The 25548-nt window shown below is 37.7% G+C and overlaps 1 protein-coding gene across 6 annotated transcripts in view; it reads right to left on the bottom strand.

The window, feature by feature from the left end:
• ATP11B (ATPase phospholipid transporting 11B (putative)) overlaps positions 1 to 20971 on the bottom strand; it is a 164937-nt gene extending 143966 nt beyond the window's left edge. For 4 of the 6 annotated variants that reach the window (XM_057500345.1, XM_057500354.1, XM_036926688.2 and 1 more), the window contains exon 1: positions 20688 to 20971. In XM_057500345.1, coding sequence (XP_057356328.1) covers positions 20688 to 20714 — 27 coding nt within the window. In that variant the 5' untranslated portion in view covers positions 20715 to 20971. The remainder of the gene's footprint in view (positions 1 to 20687) is intronic. The other 2 variants (XM_036926687.2, XM_057500371.1) reach the window with 2 other exon arrangements.
• Between the last annotated feature and the right edge of the window lie 4577 nt (positions 20972 to 25548).

Raw genomic sequence — 25548 nt, 5'->3', positions numbered from 1 at the left:
TGAGAACTTCCCCAAACTGGGGGAGGAAATAGTTGCTCAGATTACGGAAGCACACAGAACTCCCAACAGAAGGGACCCAAGGAGGACAACACCAAGACACATAATAATTAAAATGGCAAAGATCAAGGACAAGGACAGAGTTTTAAAGGCAGCTAGAGAGAGGGAAAAGGTCACCTACAAAGGAAAACCCATCAGGCTATCATCAGACTTCGCAACAGAAACCTTACAAGCCAGAAGAGAATGGCATGATATATTTAATGTAATGAAAAAGAAGGACCTTGAACAAAGAATACTGTATCCAGCGCAATTATCATTTAAAAATGAAGGAGGGATTAAACAATTCCCAGACAAGCAAAAGTTGAGGGAATTTGCCTCCCACAAACCACCTCTACAGGGTATTTTAGAGGGACTGTTCTAGATGGGAGCACTCCTAAGAGTAAACAGATGTCACCAGAGAAAATAAAATCACAGCAAAGAAAGCAGACTAACCAAATACTAACTAAAGACAAAAAATAAAATCAACTACCTACAAAAGCAGTTAAAGAGAACACAAAAGAGCACAGAATAAAACAACCAACATATAAAGAATGGAGGAGGAGGAATAAGAAGGGAGAGATGTAAAGAATCACCAGATAGTGTTTATAACAGCTCAATAAGCAAGTTAAGTTAGACAGTAAGATACTAAAGAAGCTAACCTTGAACCTTTGGTAACCATGAATCTAAAGCCTGCAATGGCAATAAGTACATATCTTCCAATAGTCACCCTAAATGTAAATGGACTGAATGCACCAATCAAAAGACACAGAGTAATAGAATGGATAAAAAAGCAAGACCCATCTATATGCTGCTTACAAGACACTCACCTCAAACCCAAAGACATGCACAGACTAAAAGTCAAGGGATGGCAAAAGGTATTTCATGCAAACAACAGGGAAAAGAAAGCAGGTGTTGCAGTACTAGTATCAGACAAAATAGACTTCAAAACAAAGAAAGTAACAAGAGATAAAGAAGGACATTACATAATGATAAAGGGCTCAGTCCAACAAGAGGATATAACCATTATAAATATATATGCACCCAACACAGGAGCACCAGCATATGTGAAACAAATACTAACAGAACTAAAGGAGAAAAAAGAATGCAATGCATTCATTTTAGGAGACTTCAGCACGCCACTCACCCCAAAGGATAGATCTACCGGACAGAAAATAAGTAAGGACACGGAGGCACTGAACAACACACTAGAACAGATGGACCTAATAGATATCTATAGAACTCTACATCCAAAAGCAACAGGATACACATTCTTCTCAAGTGCACATGGAATATTCTCCAGAATAGACAACACACTAGACCACAAAAACAGCCTCAGTAAATTGCAAAAGATTGAAATTCTATCAACCAACTTTTCAGACCACAAAGGTATAAAACTAGAAATAAATTGTACAAAGAAAATAAAAAGGCTCACAAACACATGGAGGCTTAACAACATGCTTCTAAATAATCAATGGATTAACGAACAAATTAAAATAGAGATTAAGGAATATATGGAAACTAATGACAAGAACACAAAGCCCCAACTTCTGTGGAAGGCAGCAAAAGCAGTCTTAAGAGGAAAGTATATAGCAATCCAGGCATACTTAAAGAAGGAAGAACAATCCCAAATGAATAGTCTAACATCACAATTATGGAAACTGGAAAAAGAAGAACAAACGAGGCCTGAAGTCAGCTGAAGGAGGGACATAACAAAGATCAGAGAAGAAATAAATAAAATTGAGAAGAATAAAACAATAGAAAAAAATCAATGAAACCAAGAGCTGGTTCTTTGAGAAAATAAACAAAATAGATAAGCCTCTAGCCAAACTTATTAAGAGAAAAAGAGAATCAACACGCATCAACAGAATCAGAAACAAGAATGGAAAAATCACGACAGACTCCACAGGAAAACAAAGAATTATTAAAGACTACTGTGAAAACCTATATGTTAACAAGCTGGAAAACCTAGAAGAAATGGACAACTTCCTAGAAAAATATAACCTTCCAAGACTGAACAAGGAAGAAACACAAAGTCTAAACAAACCAATTACTAGCAAAGAAATTGAAGTGGTAATCAAAAAACTACCAAAGAACAAAACCCCCGGGCCAGATGGATTTACCTTGGAATTTTATCAGACATACAGGGAAGACATAATACCCATTCTTCTTAAAGTTTTCCAAAAAATAGAAGAGAATGGAATACTCCCAAACTCTTTCTATGAAGCCAACATCACCCTAATACCAAAACCAGGCAAGTACCCCACCAAAAAAGAAAATTACAGACCAATATCCCTGATGAACGTAGATGCAAAAATACTCAATAAAATATTAGCAAACCGAATTCAAAAATACATCAAAAGGATCATACACCACGACCAAGTGGGATTCATCCCAGGGATCCAAGGATGGTACAACATTCAAAAATCTATCAACATCATCCACCACATCAACAAAAAGGACAAAAACCATATGATCATCTCCATAGATGCTGAAAAAGCATTTGACAAAATTCAACATCCATTCATGATAAAAACTCTCAGCAAAATGGGTATAGAGGGCAAGTACCTCAACATAATAAAGGCCATATATGGTAAAACCACAGCCAACATCATACTGAACAGCGAGAAGCTGAAAGCTTTCCCTCTGAGCTCGGGAACAAGACAGGGATGCCCACTCTCCCCACTGTTATTCAACATAGTACTGGAGGTCCTAGCCATGGCAATTAGACAAAACAAAGAAATACAAGGAACCCAGATTGGTAAAGAAGAAGTTAAACTGTCACTATTTGCAGATGACATGATATTGTACATAAAAAACCCTAAAGACTCCACTCCAAAACTACTAGAACTGATATCAGAATACAGCAAAGTTGCAGGATACAAAATCAACACACAGAAATCTGTGGCTTTCCTATACACTAACAATGAACCAACAGAAAGAGAAATCAGGAAAACAATTCCATTCACAACTGCATCAAAAAGAATAAAATACCTAGGAATAAACCTAACCAAAGAAGTGAAAGACCTATACCCTGAAAACTACAAGACACTCTTAAGAGAAATTAAAGAGGACACTAACAAATGGAAACTCATTCCATGCTCTTGGCTAGGAAGAATTAATATCGTCAAAATGGCCATCGTGCCCAAAGCAATATACAGATTTGATGTAATCCCTATCAAATTACCAACAACACTCTTCAACGAACTGGAACAAATAGTTCAAAAATTCATATGGAAACACCAAAGACCCCAAATAGCCAAAGCAATCCTGAGAAAGAAGAATAAAGTGGCGGGGATCTCACTCCCCAACTTCAAGCTCTACTACAAAGCCATAGTAATCAAGACAATTTGGTACTGGCACAAGAACAGAGCCACAGACGAGTGGAACAGATTAGAGACTCCAGACATTAACCCAAACATATATGGTCAATTAATGTTCGATAAAGGAGCCATGGACATACAATGGGGAAATGACAGTCTCTTCAACAGATGGTGCTGGCAAAACTGGACAGCTACATGTAAGAGAATGAAACTGGGTCACTGTCTAACCACATACACAAAAGTAAATTCGAAATGGATCAAAGACCTGAATGTAAGTCATGAAACCATAAAACTCTTAGAAAGAAACATAGGCAAAAATCTCTTGGACATAAACATTAGCGACTTCTTCATGAACATATCTCCCCAGGCAAGGAAAACAAAAGCAAAAATGAACAAGTTGGGACTATATCAAGCTGAAAAGCTTCTGTACAGCAAAGGACATCATCAATAGAACAAAAAGGTACCCTACAGTATGGGAGAATATATTCGTAAATGACAGATCCGATAAAGGCTTGACATCCAAAATATATAAAGAGCTCACACACCGCAACAAACAAAAAGCAAATAATCCAATTAAAAAATGGGCAGAGGAGCTGAACAAACAGTTCTCCAAAAAAGAAATTCAGATGGCCAACAGACACATGAAAGATGCTCCACATCGCTACTTATCAGAGAAATGCAAATTAAAACCACAATGAGATAACACCTCACACCAGTAAGGATGGCTACCATCCAAAAGACAAACAACAACAAATGTTGGCGAGGTTGTGGAGAAAGGGGAACCCTCCTACACTGCTGGTGGGAATGTAAATTAGTTCAACCATTGTGGAAAGCAGTATGGAGGTTCCTCAAAATGCTCAAAATAGACTTACCATTTGACCCAGGAATTCCACTTCTAGGAATTTACCCTAAGGATGCAGCACTCCAGTTTGAAAAAGATAGATGCACCACTATGTTTATCGCAGCAGTATTTACAACAGCCAAGAAATGGAAGCAGCCTAAGTGTCCATCAGTAGATGAGTGGATAAAGAAGATGTGGTACATATACACAATGGAATATTATTCAGCCATAAGAAGAAAACAAATCCTACCATTTGCAACAACATGGATGGAGCTAGAGGGTATTATGCTCAGTGAAATAAGCCAAGCAGAGAAAGACAAATACCAAATGATTTCACTCATGTGTGGAGTATAAGAACAAAGGAAAACTGAAGGAACAAATGAGCAGCAGAATCACAGAACCCAAGAATGGACTAACAGTTACCAAAGGGAAAGAGACTAGGGAGAATGGGAGGGTAGGGAGGGATAAGGGTGGGGAAGAAGAAAGGGGGTATTATGATTAGCACGTATAATGTGGGGGGTGGGGGAAAGGGGAGGGCTTTGCAACACAGAGAAGACAAGTAGTGATTCTACAACATCTTACTATGCTGATGGACAGTGACTCTAATGGGGTTTGTTGGGGGGACTTGGTGTAGGGGAGAGCCTAGTAAACATAATGTTCTTCATGTAATTGTAGATTAATGATAACAAAATAACAAAATAACAAAACAAAAATAAAGAGAAAAAAAAACAATGAACCCCAAAGAAACATGTAAAATAAAATACATATCTATTATCCTAAAAAAAATTCATCTCAGTCTACAGGAAACATTATCATTTGAAAATCCATGGTCTAGCAAACTATAATTATTAAAAGCATCTCTGACTAAGAATTTTGACTTTCATTGTCTCATAATAAATTCTTAAGTTTTTTTTTTTAATTCTGCAAATATATGCTGGAAAAAAAGTTTATCAACATTGGCAGGCAAGCACTAAATCTTTAGTGTCGCACAGAGTTGGAGCATCTCTGGGTCTCTTGCATATGTAAGCTAGAGATCAGTTCCCTTACAACATACAAATTTCAACAGGAAAAGACAAAGTTAGAGAACTACTTCCCTTTCTTTCAACAGTAAAGAATCAAGTACACCCTCACATCTTAGTTTTCAGAACTTGTATATTAAAGAGTATAGTGGAGAGCTGAGACAAGAGTATCTATATTCCTGTTGCAGTTCAGGAGATGAAAGAGTGAAAAAATAGTTTCCTAGGTAACCTGATTAAGACATGAACTGACTACTTGAGGTTTGTCTTCCAATTGCATTCATTGCAAAGGACCTTTCAAAGCAAAATTTTAGAACACCAATATGTAACATATTTATTGAGAAAAATTTGCTTGACATTATGATAGGTACTGTACCAGATTTAAGTAAAAATATTTGACCATTCTGAAATGTCAAGCCACTTGGTATGCTCTTGGTATGATCATTTGTTGTTAAATTATCCTATAATTTAATTTTTAAAAATTCCATTTATAAATAGGATGAGCATTGACTATTGGCTGGGTAATACGATTGGTGGTGTGGAAATATCAAAATGAGAAGGAATTCATGGCCCCTGCTCTGAATAAAATTTCATTAAAAAAAAATAAAGCCTCTTAACAGGCACAAAAAGTGAAATAAGTATCATATAGAATGAATAAAATTTTGAGTGAAAATACATGACTTTATTTCCTAGAAATTACCAAATACATTTTTCTGATTAAAGAGTTAAAAGTATGGCATAATTTCATTAGAGATGTAATAAAAGTTATTAAAACAGAAACTACACACAACTACACTTTTAATAAAAAGACTATAAAAATGCAAACTATCCTATCTCTTTTTAGCATTTTCAACTTCTATTTTACCACCACAAAGTTCAAACTTCAAAATCATTTTTGGGCTCCTAAGGTTTAAGATGAAAAAATAAATTAAAAACTGAAAAACTCAAAAATTTTGCATGCTGTTCAAAATCAATCTAAATGTATTGTGTTTTATATTACATAACATTTTCAAGAGGACAGATAAGTTAAGTTATAGCAAGGCCTAATCTCTTATGGTACCTAAAATATGTCAACTTCAGAATGGCCAATGGCTGAGTTAATTACAGGAACACTCAATCACTTCTTTCATTTTCTACAAACCTGTCACACCCATTTCCAAAGTGCCTAGAAATTTCTTCTCCCAACCCATTCTGCCCAGGGCAGATTTAAGATGGCAGGATTGGGAAAGAGCGATACAGGGAAAACTGCTGCAACTAATTCTCTTCTATTAATAATAACACTGCTAATAAATTCCCTGGAAACATTCTCTGGGTTCAAGTCCTGCCTCAGACATTAATTAGTTATTGACCTTGGAAAAGTCCATACTTTGAACACTTCCCTATATGTCACAAAAGCAAAGATGGATAAAATCTTTTTTTCTTTTAGTTAAGATAACTTAGCTAGACTTAAAATAAGATAATCATTTCTGTAATCAGGGGGCTGAGTCCTTGGGACTCTGGGTATAGAAACAGGCAGTCTGAAGTTCAACTCCTATGGTACCATAAGGATTACTTGCACCCCTCCCTTTCAGACCTGGGTCCTGGAGTCAGGTTCTATTGAAAGGAGGCTGAAAAAGATGTATACCTTTAAATACATATAAAACCTCCAAAGATATAACAGAATAATAAATATAATTATATATGTATTTTTGCCCCATATATATGGGACAAAATATTATGAGACAAATTAGGAAGACATGCATCAAGAACAGATGGAAATAAGAGGACTAAAAATAAATTCTGGAAATGCAAATCTGTCATTAAAAAATTCTGAGGTCATGAGAAACTCTACATTGGACACAGGTGAGAAAATAAGCAACCTGAGCTAGAACTAAGGAACTCACATACTGAAAGCACAGATGAAAACATGAAGTTGAGCACCACTTAGCTCATCTCTTTGAGAGGACAGATTAATATCAAGCAAAACTTCTATAAGAATAAGAGAAGTAAAGGCTGAGAAGCAATATTTAAAGAAAAAAATGGCTGAAAAGTTTTCTAAACTAGAAACAAGAGCCTTCAGATTGAAAGCACAAACAAGTGCAGAGCTGGAAAAAAAATATTATGAAAAATATGATGGATACAGCACAGTAAAACTGCAAAATATCAAGGACAAGAGATAATCTTAAAAACAATGTGAAAGATTACCAACAAAGTAATGACAATTAGATTAAAAGCATATTTTACATCAGCAATATTGGAAAATGATGTAACAGTATCTTTAATATGTTGAGCAGAAGTAACTGTTCTAGAATTCTGTAGCTACCTAAATTAGTATTCAATGGTAACTATGAAATAAACACATTTTAAGACATAAGAACTAAAAGAGTTTACTACCCATAAAACTTTGCTTAGAAATAACGAAACGATGTATTTTAGCAAGAATAAAAGTAAATCCAGAGGGAAGAGAGGATATGCAAGAAACAATGGTGAGGGTGAGTAAAAGAAATCAGTAAATTGTTGTACTAAATCAAAATGAGTTTCTTAAAAAGACAGAAGATATTATTTTAGTTTAAAAACTAGAACTACAATACACATTATGGGAGAGAATATTTGCAAATCATATGATAAGGGTCTTGTATCTGGAAGATACAAAGAACTCTTACAACTCAAAATTTTAAAAATGGACAAAAAGATCTGAATAAGTATTTCTTTAAAAAAAGATATACAAACAGCTATTTAGGGCATGAAAAGATGTTTGAAATCAGTAGTCACTAGGGAAATACAAATCCAAACCACAACGAGATACCATTCATTCCCACTACGATGGCTATAGTCCAAAAGACAGGCAAAAACACGTGTTGGCAAGGACATGAAGATACTGGAATGCTCCTAACATTGCTTATGAGAATGTACAACAGTGCAGCCACTTTGGAAAACAGTTTAGTAACTCTGCACAGTTAAAAACAGAGTTACCGTATAACACAGTAATCCCACTCTTTAGGTATATAACCCAAGAGAAATGAAAAAAGACAACCACACAAAAACTTGCACATGAATGGTCAAAGCAACATTATTTCTAAAGCCAAAAGGTGGAAAAAAACTAAATGTCTACTAATTGATGAATGGATAAACAAAATATGGTTTATCCATACAATGGAACATTATTTGGCAATAAAAAATAAAGTACCAATATATGCTAGAACATGATGAACCTTGAAAATATTATGTTAAGTGAAAAAAGGTAGTCACAAAATACCACATATTGTACAATGCGATTTATATGAAATGTCCAGAGTAGGCAAATCTATAGAGAAGGAAAGTAGATTAGTGATTAACTTGTCTAAGTGCTAGAAGTTTCAGGGAATGGAGAGTGACAGTTAATGTGGAGTCTCTCAGGGGGTACAAAAATGTTCTAAAATCAGAGTATGGCAGGGATTAAAGATGGCGGAGTGAGAGGTGAGACAGAGACCGCCTCCTAAAACCACATATAATATGAAAATACAATTAATACAACTAATCCTGAAAGAGCAACAGGAAATAAGGCTGCACCAGATTACATACACCTGAAGAAAAGAGCAGACCTCAAGGAACAGGGTAACGTACCAAAGCTGTGATACAGTGGGGCCCAAGCCCTTCCCCCACCCCAGTTCACTGGCAGGACGAGAAGAAACAGAGCAGGGAGGGAGTGGAGGCCTGGGATGCTGAATGCATAGCCCTGGAGATCTGCTCTGGGAGCATGAACATATATTGCATGGTGCTCTGATGATGTGGTAGGATTGGAAAGCCAAGAATACCTGGAGAGATGGAGATTCCACCTCCTTGTGGAAAACAGGGATTCATATCCAGCTGATCTGGGTGGGCAGTCTGAGAGACTTCCTTAAAGCGAGAGGGCTGCTAAAGGGGCAAGGATTGCACAGAGCTTACTGCTCAGGAGAAAGGACAGGTAGACAAAATTGTCCAGGTGCACTCTGCCCAGCTGGTTGAGAGCTTAAACGATCTTCAGGTGCTCCATCCCACTGGCTGGCTATGCAGCTCCAAGGACCCTCACTGTGATATGCAGTCTGCTGTGTCTTTCTCCTGGCAAGCCTGTACCTGGCTCAGGCTGGTAAACCAGCAACCCATGCCGTGGCATCAGGCCAAGCCAGAGGGAAGCCCCGCCTACAGAGATACAAACACAAAGCATAGTGGCTTACACCTGTATATTTGGCCCACTGGTTCTAGCAGTGGAAACAGGCATACCAGCCAGGAAGCAGGAAACAGCTCTTTCCTCCTCCCAGGCACCAGCACCACTCCCCTGAGACCCCCAACATCACTCCAGGGTCTGAGAAACTCCAGAGAGTAGAGCTTTTGAGTGCTAGAGGGTGCCACATACCAATATGAAACTTGAACCTGGTTCAGAACAAAATCTCAACACCAGAGAAAGGATCAAGTGAGACTGAATGAATAAATCTTTCTGGAAGAAATTTCAAAATAAAAATCATAAACATCCTCATGGAGGTACAGAAAAACATTCAAGAACTCAGGAATGAATTAAGGACGGAGATCCAATCATTGAAGAGCACAATGGAGGGTATTAAAAGCAGGTTAGATATGGTGGAGGAGACAATAAATGAAATAGAAATTAGGAAAGAGGAATACAAAGAAGCTGATGCACAGAGAGAAAAAGGGATCTCTAAGAATGAAAGAATACTGAGAGAACTGGGTGACCAATCCAAACGGAATGATATGATAGGGGTACCAGAAGAAGAAGACAGAGAAGAAGTGATAGAAAGTGTCTTTGAGGAAGTAACTGCTGAAAACTTCCCCCATCTGGGGAAGGAGATAGTCTCTCAGGTCATGGAGGTGCACAGATCTCCCAACACAAGAAACCCAAGGAGGATAACACCAAAACGTATAATAATTAAAATGGCAAAGATCAAGAATAAGGACAGACTACTAAAAGCAGCCAGAGAGAGAAATAAGATCACATACAAAGGAAAACCCATCAGGCTATCATCAGACTTCTCAGCAGAAACCTTACAGGCCAGAAGAGAGTGGCATAATATATTTAATGCAATGAAGCAGAAGGGCCTCAAACCAAGAATACTTTATCCAGAAAGATTATCATTTAAATTTGAAGGTGGGATTAAACAATTTCCAGATAAGCAAAAGCTGAGAGAATTTACCTCCCACAAACCATCTCTACAGTCTATTTTGGAGGGACTGCTATAGATGGAAGTGTTCCTAAGGTTAAATAGCTGTCACCTGAGATAATGAAAAGGGATAGACAAAGAGTACAGAATATGATACCTAATATACACAGAAAGGAGGAGGAAGAAAAGGAAGGGGAAAAAAAAGAACCTTTAGATTGTGTTTGTAATAGCATACAAAGTGAGTTCAGTTACACTCTTAGATAGTAAGGAAGTTACCCTTGAACCTTTGGTAACCACTAATCTAAAGCCTGCAGTGGCAATAAGTACATAGCTATTGATAATCACCCTGAATGTAAATGGTCTGAATGCACCAATCAAAAGTCATAGAGTCACTGAATGGATAAAAAAACAAGACCCAACTATATGCTGCCTACAATAGACTCACTTCAAACCCAAAGACATACACAGACTAAAAGTGAAGGGATGGAAAAACGTACTTCATACAACCAATAGGGAGAAAAAAGCAGGTGTTGCAGTACTTGTATCAGACAAAATAGTGTTCAAAACAAAGAATTTCACAAGCGACAAAGAAAGACATTACATATGATAAAGGGGTTAATCCAATAAGAGGATATAAACATTATAAATATCTATGCACCCAACACAGGAGCACCTGCATATGTGAAACACAAACTAACAGAACTAAAAGGGGAAATAGAATGTAATGAATTCATTCTAGGAGAATTCAACACACCACTCACTCCAAAAGACAGATAAACAAGACAGAAAATAAGTAAGGAGACAGACACACTGAACAACACAGAACAAATGGACTTAATAGACATCTATAGAACTCAACACCCAAAAGCAGCAGGATACACATTCTTCTGAAGTGCACATGGAACATTTTCCAGAATAGACCACATACTAGGCCACAAAAAGAGCCTCAGTAAATTCAAACAAACTGAAATTCTGCCAACCAGCTTCTCAGATCACAGAGGTATAAAAGTAGGAATAAACTGTACAAAAAGGCTCATAAACACATGGAGTCTTAACAACATGCTCCTAAGTAGTCAATGGATCAATGACCAAATTAAAACAGAGATCAAGCAATATATGGAGACAAATGAAAACAGCACGATGCCCGAACATCTGCAGGACACAGCGAAGGTAGTTCTAAGAGGAAAGTATAGACCAATCTAGGCCTATTTAAAGAGGGAAGAACAATCCCAAATGAATAGTCTAAAGTCACAATTATTGAAAATGGAAAAAGAAGAACAAATGAAGCCCAAAGTCAGCTGAAGGAGGGACATAATAAAGATCAGAGAATAAATAAATAAAATTGAGAATAGAACAACAGAAAAAATTAATGGAACCAAGAGAGCTGGTTCTTTGAGAAAATAAACAAAATAGATAAACCCCTAGCCAGACTTATTAAGAAACAAAGAGAATCTACACTCATAAAGAGAATCAGAAATGAGAAGGAAAAATCACAACAGACCCCACAGAAATACAAAGAATTATTAGAGAATACTATGAAAATCTTTTTGCTAACAAACTGGATAACCTAGAAGAAATGGACAACTTCCTAGAAAAATACAGCCTTCCAAGGCTGGCCCAGGAAGAAACAGAAAATCTAAACAGACCAATTACCAGCAATGAAATTGAATCGATAATCAAAAACCTACCCATGAACAAAATCCCCAAACCAGATGGATTCACCGCTGAATTTTATCAGACATTTATAGAAGACATAAGACCCAGTCTCCTTAAAGTTTTCCAAAAAATAGAAAAGGAGGTTATACTTCCAAACTCATTCTATCAAGTCAGCATCACTCTAATACCAAAACCAGGCAAAGACCACAAAAAAGGAAAATTACAGACCAATATCCCTGATAAACACAGATACAAAAATACTCAACAAAATATTAGCAAACAGAATTAAAAAATATATCCAAACCAGGCAAAGACCACAAAAAAAGAAAATTACAGACCAATATCCCTGATAAACACAGATACAAAAATACTCAACAAAATATTAGCAAACAGAATTAAAAAATACATCAGAAGGATCATACACCATAACCAAGTGGAATTCATCCCACGGATGCAAGGATGGTACAACATTCAAAAATCCATCATCATCATCCACCACATCAACAAAAAGAAGGACAAAAAGCACATGATCATCTCCATAGATGCAGAAAAAGCATTTGAGAAATTCAACATCCATTCATGATAAAAAACACTCAGCAAAATGGGTATAGAGAGCAAGTACCTCAACATAACAAAGGGCATATATGACAAACCCACAGCCAACATTATACTTAACAGTGAGAAGCTGAAAGCTTTTCCTCTAAGATTGGGAACAAGACAAGGATGCCCACTCTCCCTGCTTTTATTCAACATAGTACTGGAGGTCCTAGCCATGGCACTCAGACAACACAAAGAAATAAAAGGCCTCCAGATTGGTATGGAAGAAGTTAAACTGTCACTGTTTGCAGATGACATGATATAGTACATAAAAAACCCTAAAGAATCCACTCCAAAACTACCAGAACTAATACCTGAATTCAACAAAGTTGTGGGATACAAAATTAATACACAGAAATCTGTTGCATTCCTATACACTAATGATGACCTAACAGGAAGAGAAATTAGGAAAACAATTCCATTCACAATTGCATCAAAAAGAATTAAATACCTAGGAATAAACATAACCAAGGAAGTGAAAGACCTATACCCTGAAAACTACAAGACACTCTTAAGAGAAATTAAAGAGGACGCTAATAAATGGAAATTCATCCCATGCTCTTGAGTAGGAAGAATTAATATTGTTGAAATGGCCATCAGGCCTAAAGCAATCTACAGATTCAATGCAATCCCTATCAAAATACCAACAGCATTCTTCAACAAACTGGAACAAATAGTTCTAAAATTCATATGGAACCACAAAAGACCCTGAATAGTCAAAGCAATCCTGAGAAGGAAGAATAAAGCAGAGGGAATCTCGCTTCCCAACTTCAAGATCTAGTACAAAGCCACAGTAATCAAGACAATTCAGTACTGGCACAAGAACAGACCCATAGAGCGGCAGAACAGAATATAGAGAGTCTAGATATTTACCCAAGCATATATGGTCAATTAATATATGATAAAGGATCCATGGATACACAGAGGGGAAATGAGAGTCTCTTCAACAGCTGGTGTGGCAAAACTGGACAGCTACAAGTAAGAGAATGAAACTGGATTACTGTCTAACTCCATATACAAAAGTAAACTCAAAATGGATCAAAGACCTGAATGTAAGCCATGAAACCATAAAACTCTTAAAGGAAATAAAGAGAAAACTCTTGAATATAAACATGAGCAATTCTTCCTGAACATATCTCCATGGGCAAGAGAAACAAAAGCAAAAATGAACAAGTGGGACTAGATCAAACTCAGAAGCTTCTGTACAGCATAGGACCCCATCAGTAGAACAAAAAGGCATCCTCCAGTATGGGAGAATATATTCATAAATGATATATCCGATAAGGGGCAGAGGACCTGAACTGACACTTCTCCAAAGAAGAAATTCAGATGGCCAACAGGCACATGAAAATATGCTCCACATTGCTAATCATCAGAGAAATGAAAATTAAGACCATAATGAGATATCACCTCACACCAGTTAGGAAGGCCACCATCCAAAATACAAACAACAACTATTGGCGAGGATGTGGAGAAAGGGTAATCTTCCTACACTGCTGGTGGGAATGTAAATTAGGTCAACCTTTTGGAAAGCAGTATGGAGGTTCCTCAAAAAACTCAAAATATAAATACCATTTGTCCCAGGAATTCCACTCTTAGGAATGCAGGAGCCCAGTTTGAAAAAGACACATGCACCCCTATGTTTATCGCAGCACTATTTACAATAGACAAGAAATGGAAGCAACCTAAGTGTCCATCAGTAGATGAATGGGTAAAGAAGATGGGGTACATATACACAATGGAATATTATTCAGCCATAAGAAGAAAACAAATCCTACCATTTACAACATGGATGGAGCTAGAGGGTATTATGCTCAGTGAAATAAGCCAGGCGGAGAAAGACAAGTATCAAATGATTTCACTCATTTGTGGAGTATAAGAACAAAGAAAAAACTGAAGGAACAAAACAGCAGCAGACTCACAGAACCCAAGAATGGACTAACAGTTACCAAAGGGAAAGGAACTGGGGAGGATGGGTGGGAAGGGAGGGATAAGGGGAAATAGGGGCATTACAATTAGCACACATAATGTAGGGGTGGGGCTGGGGAAAGCAGTATGGCACAGAAAAGACAAGTAGTGATTCTATAGCATCTTACTACTCTGATGGACAGTGACTGTAATGGCGTATGTGGTGGGGACTTGATAATGGGGGGAATCTAGTAATCACAATGTTGTCCATGTAAGTGTATATTAATGACACCAAAAAAAAAAGAAACAAAAACAATCAGAGTATGGTAATGGTTGCAGAGCTCCATATATATACTATTAGAATTGTATACTTTAAATTGGTTAATTGTATGGTATGTGAGTTTTATCTCAATAAAGCTAGTAAAAGAAACAAAAGGAAAACTAAACTATTATGTAATACTAATGTGGAAGGTGAGAGAGAAAATATTGTAGTTAAAACTTCTAAATCCCTGTATTTTGGCAGATAAAGATACTCAATATACAGGCAAAGCTACAGAAGATAGAATGAAAATACAATCCTTAGCTTCCACATCATCAAAGGGAAAAATGTGAATAGAAGAAGCTTAACAAATTCAATGCAATACCAATCAAAATCATAGAAAGATTTTCCACAGAATTAGACAAACATCATAAATAGCACATGGAAGAATAAAAAGATCCAATGAAGTTCTGAAAAAGAAGGAAAAAGGATTGGGGGTTCTACCCAGCTATCAGATATTAAAACTTACCATAAAAATACTATAATGCTATAATTAAGACAGTGCATTATTGATGCACCAGTAGATCAACAGATGAGTAAGAAAGAAGGAAGAGCCTAATAAGAGAACTAGAAATGGGAAAGAGAATGTTGGTATATGTCAGAAAAGGCAAACACCACAGAAGAGAGGAAAAAATGGCTCATTCAATAAACAGCATTTGGACAAACACTGTTCCATACGGAAAGAATAAATTCCTTAGTTTTTTATTCTACACACAAAAATCAGTTCCAGGTACATTAAAGATCTAAATGTTGAAAAGCTAAATTTTAAGATAATTTGTAGAAAACATTGGAAAAATTGCTTTATGATCTGGTACAGGAAAGGAATTTCTAAAAAAGCAACATAAAGCAGAAATCATTTGCCTAGTAAATTTACTTTGAAAATTTTTTCAAAAAAGATACCATCAGCAAAGTTAAATACAAAACACAGAGTGGAAAAATATATTTACAATATATGCAACAAAGAATTAACATCCAGGCTACAGGAGGAAATTTGAAGGGATAAACACACTACCCAGTAGAAAAGTGGGTAATTTATTCATATAAACCAAATACAGGACACCTCAATCTCACTAGCAAGCAGGAATATGCAAATTAGAGCAAAATGAGAGACAATTCACACCCTAGATTGGTAAATTTTTTCAAGTGTGACAGCACAAAGTGTTAACCAAGATGTAGGAGAAGAGGAACTCTCACATTTTGGAAGATAATTTGGCAACATCTAGTTAATAGTCATAATGTGCATACTCCATGATCTAGCGATTCCACTTCTAAGTATGACAATTAAAAAAAACAATATAAACATAAATAAGAATAGTTACTGCAACATTTTTTATAATAGGAAAAAAATGACAGCAATCCATCAGGGAACAGACTCCTAGAAGACTAGCTAGGGCAGGAGTTGATTCACTGGGTACATAGCAGAACAACATGCTACCTCAGATTAGGTGTTTAGAAATTGTTTGAATAAATAAATAAGAAATGGTGTTACCTAAAAGCAGATGCAAAGTTGAGAAAGAGCTTTTGTTACATGGAGAACTAAAGCATAATAGACAAAAACTCCTGCCCTCATGAGATAAATGAGACAAATAAGTAAATTATAGAGTATGTTAGTGATTAAGTGTTAAGAGAAATAAAAAGCAGGGAACGGGGATAGGCAAATATTAGGGAAGGTTATAGTTTTATTTAATGTCCAGAAAAGGCCTCACCCTAAGAAATGGATGAAAACTTGAAGGGAGTGAAGGAGCCAGCAGGTAACTATGGGAAGAACATTCCAGGCAAGAGGTAACAGCCAGGGCAAAGATTCTGAGACTGAAGTATGTATGACACTGGACACTTCTGATAAACTGCAAGAGAGCCAGTGTGGATAAAACAAAGCGAATGAAGCGTGAGGGGAGATGAGAAGTGGTTTGGGAAAGAGGGGAATACAGCTTAAGTATAAACTTGGCTTTTACCCTGAGCAAGAAGGCAAGTCCTTAGAAGGTTTTAAACAGAGGAATTGTAAGACATAACTTGTGTTTTAACGCAATCACTCTGGCTGCTGTTGAAAACAGACTGCAGGGATAGACAGAAGGGATATTTAATGACAATGGCAACCATAAGATTCTTTGGAGGATCAGGGCAAGGTCCCTACTTCAGGGTTGCTGGGATATTGGGATTCCTCTAATGGCTCTAATTCCTCTAATGGCTGACCCTCCCTCTAACTAAATGAAAAACCAGCTATATGAGAATGGATGTCTGAACATATAGATGAAAGATCTAGGTTCTTAAACATTAATTCCTAAGTTAAAAGTTACTCAGCCACACCAAAATGATACCACCAAAGGCCTGTGTTTCTTTCCTACTCCTCATTCATTTCTCAAGAGAAAGGCAAAAACGCAGGTACTTCCTCAACTGATGCTGAAATAAATCTGATATTCACTTACTCAACAATTGGTGAGTGAATAAGTACAATGGGCCAGTTGCTATCTCGAGTGCAAGGACTATAAAGACAAAATATGCCCCCTGCCCTAAGACATTCATGGTCTAGTCTAATGGGTGAGGCATCCAGATTTAGATATAGAAACATGAGCTCACTTGTAATGTTACACAGCAGCACTAACAGAAATATGACATGAGCCACAAACATAATTTTAGAATTTCTAGGAACCACATTTTTAAAAAAGAAACACAAAAATTATCTATAATATTTTACTTTATCCAATATGTCCAAAATATTATTTCAATATGTAACCAATATAAAAAAACTGAGATAGTTTATTTTTTAGAAATCAGAACATAATCTTACTGTCATTGCCAATACAAATCTGAAGGGACTACATTTATGGAACAATTTAAGAAACACTATCCTAGTGTGGCAATATTAAGTGGTATTTTTGTAAAACTATGGTAATTTTCTAGCTTTCTTCTGAATTGGTCAATCTTGAGTTTTGTCACTTTATCTCTAAACACAGAAGCAATTGTACAGATTCGTTCTTCCTTTCCTCACTTACTTATTTATTCAGCAAACATGTACCCTATATCTCTCTCTGTTAACAACTGTGTGAGACACTGAGCATACAGATGAATAAGACTCTCACTGACCTATATTTGTATCCACAGTATTTAACACACTATATAATGTATGCACACAGTAAGTGCTCTTAAAAAATTGCATTACATTGCCCTGTAAATAAATGTTACATGTCAACTAAAATATATACTGACAAAGACTTTCATCTAAGAGCCTGTAAGCAATGCTGTCCAATAGAATTCTCTCTGACGATGAAAACGTTCTTCTCTGAATTGTCCAACATGGTAGGTAACAGTCACATTAATTTTTAATTTAATTAACTGGGATTTTTAATTTCAATAGCTAATGTGGTTAATGACTATCATACAAATATAAATATTAGAATACAGTAACTAGCTAATGGCATTTCCACCAATAAATCAAGATGCTGTCATCTCTAATGAGTTAAATACATGTAACATGCTGCTAGAAATGAGTACACTATGAATAATACTAACTGTATGAGAAAGACATCATAAGAAAATTTTCTTACAATTTTCTTAGTGTAAAATAACTTTAGCACCGTGAGTCAAAAAAGAAAGAGAAAGGAAAAAGGAAAAAGGAAAAGGAAAGGATATTCCAATCTTTTCTTTTCACTCTACTTCAAGGGAAAACATCAACCTGAAAATCTCCTGATTTTTCTGTCAAGCAGTGACAATACTTGGTGGAGATAAGGAGTCAGTTTTTTAATTAGAGAGAAATTACTAGGATATAGGAGCTGTTTCTCTAAAAAGAATGGCACACTTTTTTGGGAGACAAAACAAATAGTTGAAAATCAGGATTCGTATAATGAATAAAGTGTGCTTAAAAACTCCAAAACGTCTGTCTTTGTGATTTGGTTATTAATTTCCTCAGAACTTTCCTATTATCTGAATTTTAAAAATGACCCTATTGCTAAAAGACATGGTGACTCAATCCACTGAGCAAATGAAGTATAACCTAACCTAGCATTTGAGTTGAATAATTCCTGGTATACTAACTAGAATAGCTGTTTATGACTTGGATAGTAAAATATACTTTCATTACCCTGAAAGTATCCACTCTCCTTAATGTACAATTTAAGTGACTGTACAAACTTAATCAGAGATACAAATTCCTACATTGGCACAGGTCTGATCACATATTTGTAAGATCAGATCTAACTTAAAATTAAAACAGTGGGTGAACAACTAAATGTCAAAGAGCATTTTTTATGCACTGCAACTTGTTCAACTTGTTAACCACCCCAAGGTAGTTGTCTTGTAAATTAACCACACAACTTCCTGCCCTTCCTTTCAGTTGTGTTCATTTGAAGCCATTTTAAAAAACATTACCAGGTTATCTGTCTTGAAGATGAGAGTGATTATACAACCAGGATTTTACTCAGGTTAACAAAAATATCTAACACTGAAGCATTTTGTCTTCGACTACTAAGAAAAGCTTTCTGAGAACCACTTTAGAATGATCTTCCTACGAAAACATTGGGAAATCAAATGAGACCAGACCTGTAATAATTAACTACCAAAGTCAAGTTACCGAGCTACGGCTTACTGCAACAAAGCTAAAGTATTACAGCAATATGGCACTACAATGACATCATCAGCTTGGTTTCTTAATAAGGCATATATCTGGGGTAGCTGAATCTCCAATTAGCTAAAAATAGAGCGCCAACACTTGTTTGCGAGAGTGGCAGGCAGTTCTAGTTTTATTTAAAAGACTTTTTTTTGAGAACGATGCCCACTGCAAAATGAATTAACAGAAGGCTGGCTCTGAAACGGCATACTTCTTAATCTTAACATTAAAATGCTGTTCTAGAGCAGTGGAAAAGATGTATCAATACTTTAGTTCCACAAAACCTCTACAGTCCCACAAAAATCGTTTGTTTCACTATTTCACTACCTTTTGAATTAGTAAATGGCAACACTGCACTGTAGAAGCATTTCATTAATGCGTTTTAGAAATTAAACTATCAAAGAGATAAAGTTAGGTTTCACCCAGGAGCCCTTTCTGTCCTCATTGTCACCGTTGCGTTAGTGCTGTATTTCGGCTGTGGCTGCCAGGAGGCAGGAAAGATTTTTCTCTTTGAATTAATTCTGAGAAAAGTGGCGCTCTTCATATTTCTTAAGTCACCCTTTTTTATTTCTTTTTTCTCCAGATGTTTCAGTAAAACTGAAAAGTTAACCATTGGTTCCATCTTGTTAAAGTGACTTGAGGAGAATGAAAACAAGTAAGGTTCACATTCCAAAAGTTTCACGTGGGATGGAGTGAGGACAAGGTAGGAAGGCAAACATAGTCCTTCCTAACTTTCGTACGTAGCTTTTCCAAAACTAAACAGGGTGTTAGAATATTTTCTTTCCCTCGCCCAGGCCTGAGATAAAATTTCTTTCGCTGAGAAAGGTTAGACCAGATAATGTACCCCTCCTCCTTGACAATCAACGCAACACCGAATTACCACCCAGAGAACAGCGACGAGGGGGCTGAAGACAAGTCCTCTCCCTCCCATTCACTCAAATGTGTCCCGAATTGTTAGACGCAAGAAACAGAAGCCTCTTTTCTCTTCCTAAGACCTACTCTCTTTCCGTTCCCTCGTCCTATTTCCACAGACAGGACGCCGACCCGGCTCTGGATCTCCGCCTCTGACCGCAGCCACCCAGGGGCGGCGAGGAGGCGGGAGGGAACCGACGAGCGCAGGCGGGGGGTGGCCCAGGCTCGGAGGCGAGACGCGCGCCGGGGCTGCGCCAGGCTTCGCCGACCCCGGGCCCCGTGTCCGCCTCCGTGAGGCCTAGCCCGCCTCCCGGGCCCCGGAGGCCGCGCGGGGCCGAACGTCCTAGAAGTGGAGGGACGGAGGCACCTACCAGCTGCTGCCGGACCCAGCGCCACATGCCCCCGCCGTCGCCGTCCCGGTCCCGCGGGACGCGGGGGCCGAGGGGCTGCAGGCGGAGGCCGACGAGCCAGAGGAGGGAAGCGCTCGCCGCCGCCGCCACCTCACTCCCCGCGCCAGGTCCCCATCTCGCCGCACCGGCCCCGCGGTCCTACAGGCGCGGCCCCGGCGCCGCCCCCGCCCGGCGTGGCTGAGACTGCTGCCGCGCCGCAGCCACCTTCATTACTGACCGTTGTCACCCAAAGCACTAGCACAACCCCAACCCCGGCTCCCCGGCCCCACCCGGGCCCGCCCCCGGCGCCCCGGCCCGTCCCCGGACGTGACGAAAGGGGCTGCGCGGACCGAGGAGCCCGGCGCGCCAAGCCGCTGTCCGGGGCCGGATGACCCACGTGGGCTGGCCCGACTGCGGCCGTGGAAAGGGGCGGGGTTCTCGAACACGGTTTCTACCCTAGCACGTCCCACTCCCCACTCCAGGCCCCGCGTTTGTCAGCCAGAGGGCAAAATCGACTATGTGTTTGTCCGCCTCCGGAGCCTGCACCGTCTGGTAGACTCCTGTTTTTACCTCCTGTTGCAGGTCGGTCTCTGGCTCTCTGCCTTCTTTGGTCCCCCAGTCCCCTAACATGCATACGCACGCAGTGACGGAAGGTTAATCTCCAGAGGTCTCCAGTTTGAGTTTCCAGTTCTATTAAATTATCAAAGTCTTCATCTCAACACAACGCAGCCCTTCACTTTAGCAAAAGACTGGGCTAGGGATAAGGGAATCTTGATCACTCCCTTTAAGTAATTTTAAAAGAGGTTGCAACTCCCTTTGGACTCGGTCCACTCTGGACTAGTGTTTCTGGGACAATGGATGAGATACTCTGTCTTGCCGTGCTAAACTAAACAGGTGAGCGGAGGAATACTGTAAATGAAAGATCGTTGTTATTGTTAACTGCCAAACTCTTGCAATCAGAAACACCTAGAGGTAGGGAGACCTAGTTGAGAGAAGAGTGTGGATAGAGGTAAACGGAGTATGAAAGCAACTGGAGCAAGGCTTGACTTGGTTCAAAAGCAGCCGCATATATATTTTGATTATTATATATGTGTATTGCGTGCAAAAATTTTTGCTGGATTAGAGCACATTTCACTATTCAACACACAGAAGTTTGTGGTTTTAAAAAAAACTTTTTTTAAACAAAGACAAATCTAAATTAGACTAAGTGACCAGGCAAGCTACTGCATACATATATATGTATATACATAAATATTTTTATTTACATATGTGTATATACATGTGTATTTATATACATACAGTCTTAGTTTCAGTAGACATTTCTTACTATATGATGATGATCCAGCACCACAAATAAAAACTGTCCTTAGGGATATTTATGATCTATAAAACCAGCAGGGGAATTTTGTATTATAAATAATCTGACTACAAAAATTAGCGAGGTATTTAAAGAGAGAAAGTATTCTTTTGTTCTTATGAAAACGCTGCTTTATGACCCGAAAAGGATGTTTGAGATACATCTATTTATTTGTTACAGTGATAAAACATTAATACCATTTATAGAGCAGGCCCTCTATGGTCTAATTTAACCCCTACCAATCCTTTGATATTATTCCCATTGAATGGATGCAGAAATGGAGGCTCAGGTTAAGTAACTTGCTCAGGTCAAGTAACTTGGCAAAGCTGGAACTCAAATTCTGGATGGTCAGGCAACAAAGCTCATGTTGTTAAGATATATAAAGAAACAAAAATACGACCAAATGTACTTTTATTCATCTGCAAAGGGTCTGATTAAAATAAGGCCTAGAAATTTTTATTTATATGCCACTATAATTTGTCAAGACACCATTAGAAATAGAAATCTAGAGGACACTTTGTGCATTATCATTTAACTGTGTCCTGAATTTCAAAAGGTAGAGCTGGGAGGAGGAGGATTTGATTCTAAATGCTATGGTGGAATAGGGTAAGATGTGCTCTCAAGATAACTGTGTAAAGTTTATAATTGTAGCTCAGGCCGTCAGACACAGATTGAGCACTCAGAACAGTGTTTTGTACGATGCATTTTTTAAGAGCAATATGCACCTTACATTAAAGAGCATAAAATAGAATATTATTATACTGTAGATTATAACCCTTCAGTGGTGATGAAATCAATTTAGTATGTCATGATCAGTATTTTAAACAATAGAATAGAAAACATGAGAATATATTGCACAGTGTAAGTAATATGTATTATTTTGTGAATCTTTTATTTCACACATGCGTGTACATCAGATCACAATTTAAAAAAGAATCTCTTCCTATTGGTTGTGGTTGGAGAGATTTGAAAAAGTATTGACATGGAAGTACACAAGACTTAAGGCAGACAGGAAGAAAAGAAAAGAAAGTGTATTTGGAGTCAGGGGCAATTCATTCATTCCACAGCTATCTCTTAAATGTATTGAGCACCAAATGTATGCCTAACAACCTCCTAAAACTTGGAAACACAATGCAACTTTTAAAGTGAGGCCTTTTTCTGGGAGGAGCTTGCAGTTGGAAAGACAAGCTACAGAGAGAAATCAGTTAAATAACAATCCAAGTCAGTATGGTATTAAGTCCTGAAGAACTATACTGATAATATGCACCAATTTCAGAAAATTGATGTGGGCAGTAGTAACTGGGGAGTCTTCAGAAGAAAGGAGCTGAATTTAAACTGAACTTGAAATGGGGGGAGTAATGGTGGAAGGAAAAGACTTTCCAGCAGGAAGAACTACAGGAGCAAATACTTAAGAGTGAGGAAACCTCAAGATGTTAGAGGTACAACTAATAAGAGTAATACACAGTAATAAGAAGAAGGGTTGGATGCGTAAAGGGAGGCATACTAGTGGTAAGTTCCTTGCTAAAATAAAAGTTTACAGGAAATGATCAATCCCTGGAATTTTCTGAACACAGAAATAACAGAATGGAATCAGAGTGTTATTCTATAGACATTATATATAACAGGGTGGAGTGAGAAGAAAGGTCAGATAGGAAATTATTGCTAGACTGAAGCACTGAGTTCAAAGTGCTGGACTGGCAAAGAGCCAGAGTAAAGCATGATACAGGAAGTCATGCTCTGGTTACAGATAGGGAAACCTGAAACTTTAGTCATTCCACGTGAGGTGACAGACCTCTCAAGAGAGTAAGTTTACCATCATCAAGTAACAGCCATGCATTAATGGTAAATATGGTTCTTGTTCTTGAGTGAGCTCATTAATATAACTCTGTGCTAGTTATACTTGTGAGGTGTGTTCATTCCCTGGGGGGAAAAAAATCTCCTGGTTTTATGTAATAGAGATTCTCAGTTATAACAAAGACTAAAAAAGAGGGATATTTTTCTTGATTACAACCTCTTGGCCATCAAAAGAAAGCACAGACTGTGAGCTTGTTAAGGTCAAGATTCCTGGCTTGCTCATTTTGGTGCCCATAATGGTTAAAGGGCACTCAGTAAGTGTTTGTTAAATGAATAAGTTAATGTCAATATCTGAGTAGTTAGTGGGGAAATATCTAGTTTAGGAATATCAAAATAGTATAAAGCAAAGCATACTGGATGATTTCAATAGATCCAAAGCTATGCAGTAAGACCAGCGGTCGCCATCATTTAGACTCTGGGCACACTCTGTTCAGTGTCTCTCTGAACTCTTCAAGGGTTGGTTTGACTGGAGGACACTAATCCTTGCCAGTCTGTTGCCTTAATTATTTCTATAGTGGTAAAAGTCATGAGATGGGATCTAGAATCTGCTCTATCTCAGTTTTTAAAAGGGCAACTTTCCACTTTCTCAAGATCACAGATCTAGTAGATTACAAATTTTTACACTTAAAAAGTAGTTTTCTTTCTGTTTGTCATTCCGGAATTTCCAGACCAGACTTCAGGGAAAGAAAAAACACAGACATCAGGCAAGCTTTTCCAGTACTGACCAGGATTATAGACTTATCATCTTGTGAAGAAATTCATTAGGAACAATACCACATTATATATTCACAACTTTTTTTGAAATTTTCTCAAACAGATGCCAGTTGTGTACTAAGTTATATGAATGCAGTTTTAGGTTTTGGCTGTTTATGCTTACACAGAACTGAAACTCAAAACCACTGTGAGAGTTAGGATCCATAATAATAATCTCCCGAAAAGTCAAAGTATACAAAGCAGAAATATGTTCTGCGCCTTCCTCCTTCCTTATTTTTAAGTTGCTCTTTAATAACTCAATACTACTTTTGCATGAACCAGATGTGGTGTTCTATCACTTCTACTGTAAGAAACAGAAAATGAACTTTCTGTATACATTTTTGACTCAAGTTTTACTTGTCACAAGAGAGGAGGAGTTTAAAAGGACAAACACCTCAGACTGACAGAAAGACTGATGGCCTCAGATCAGCTGCAGTAAAACCAAAGCTGCACTTGTTCATAGACAGTGTCAAATACTTGACCAATTTTTGGTTATTTGTGTTACACAATAGGTCAAATTACTTAGCCATTTGGATGTGTCAGTTCTGTAATGCTTTATCTGATGGGCATGATGAGGAAGTTTCATTGCTTGAGGTTAGATATTTTATGAGGTTTTTTTTTTTCTGGTTAAAATGACTGCATTAGGTCACAATCATGGACAGAAAGTAGAATGGTGGTTTCCAGGGGCTGGGAAAAGGTGGGAATTGGGAGTTTTTGTTTAATGGTTATAGAGTTTCAGTTTTACAAGATGAAAAGAGCTATGGAGGTGGATGTTGGTGATGGTTGCACAACATTACAAGTGTATTTAATACTACTGAACTGTACACTTAAAATGGTTAAGATGGTATACTTTATATGTATATTTTACTGCAGTAAGAA

This window comes from Manis pentadactyla, chromosome 1, assembly GCF_030020395.1.
Source record: "Manis pentadactyla isolate mManPen7 chromosome 1, mManPen7.hap1, whole genome shotgun sequence".
Lineage (NCBI taxonomy): Eukaryota > Metazoa > Chordata > Mammalia > Pholidota > Manidae > Manis > Manis pentadactyla.
Note: the sequence above shows the minus strand (reverse complement) of the source record. Positions and strands in the feature narration are given on the sequence as shown.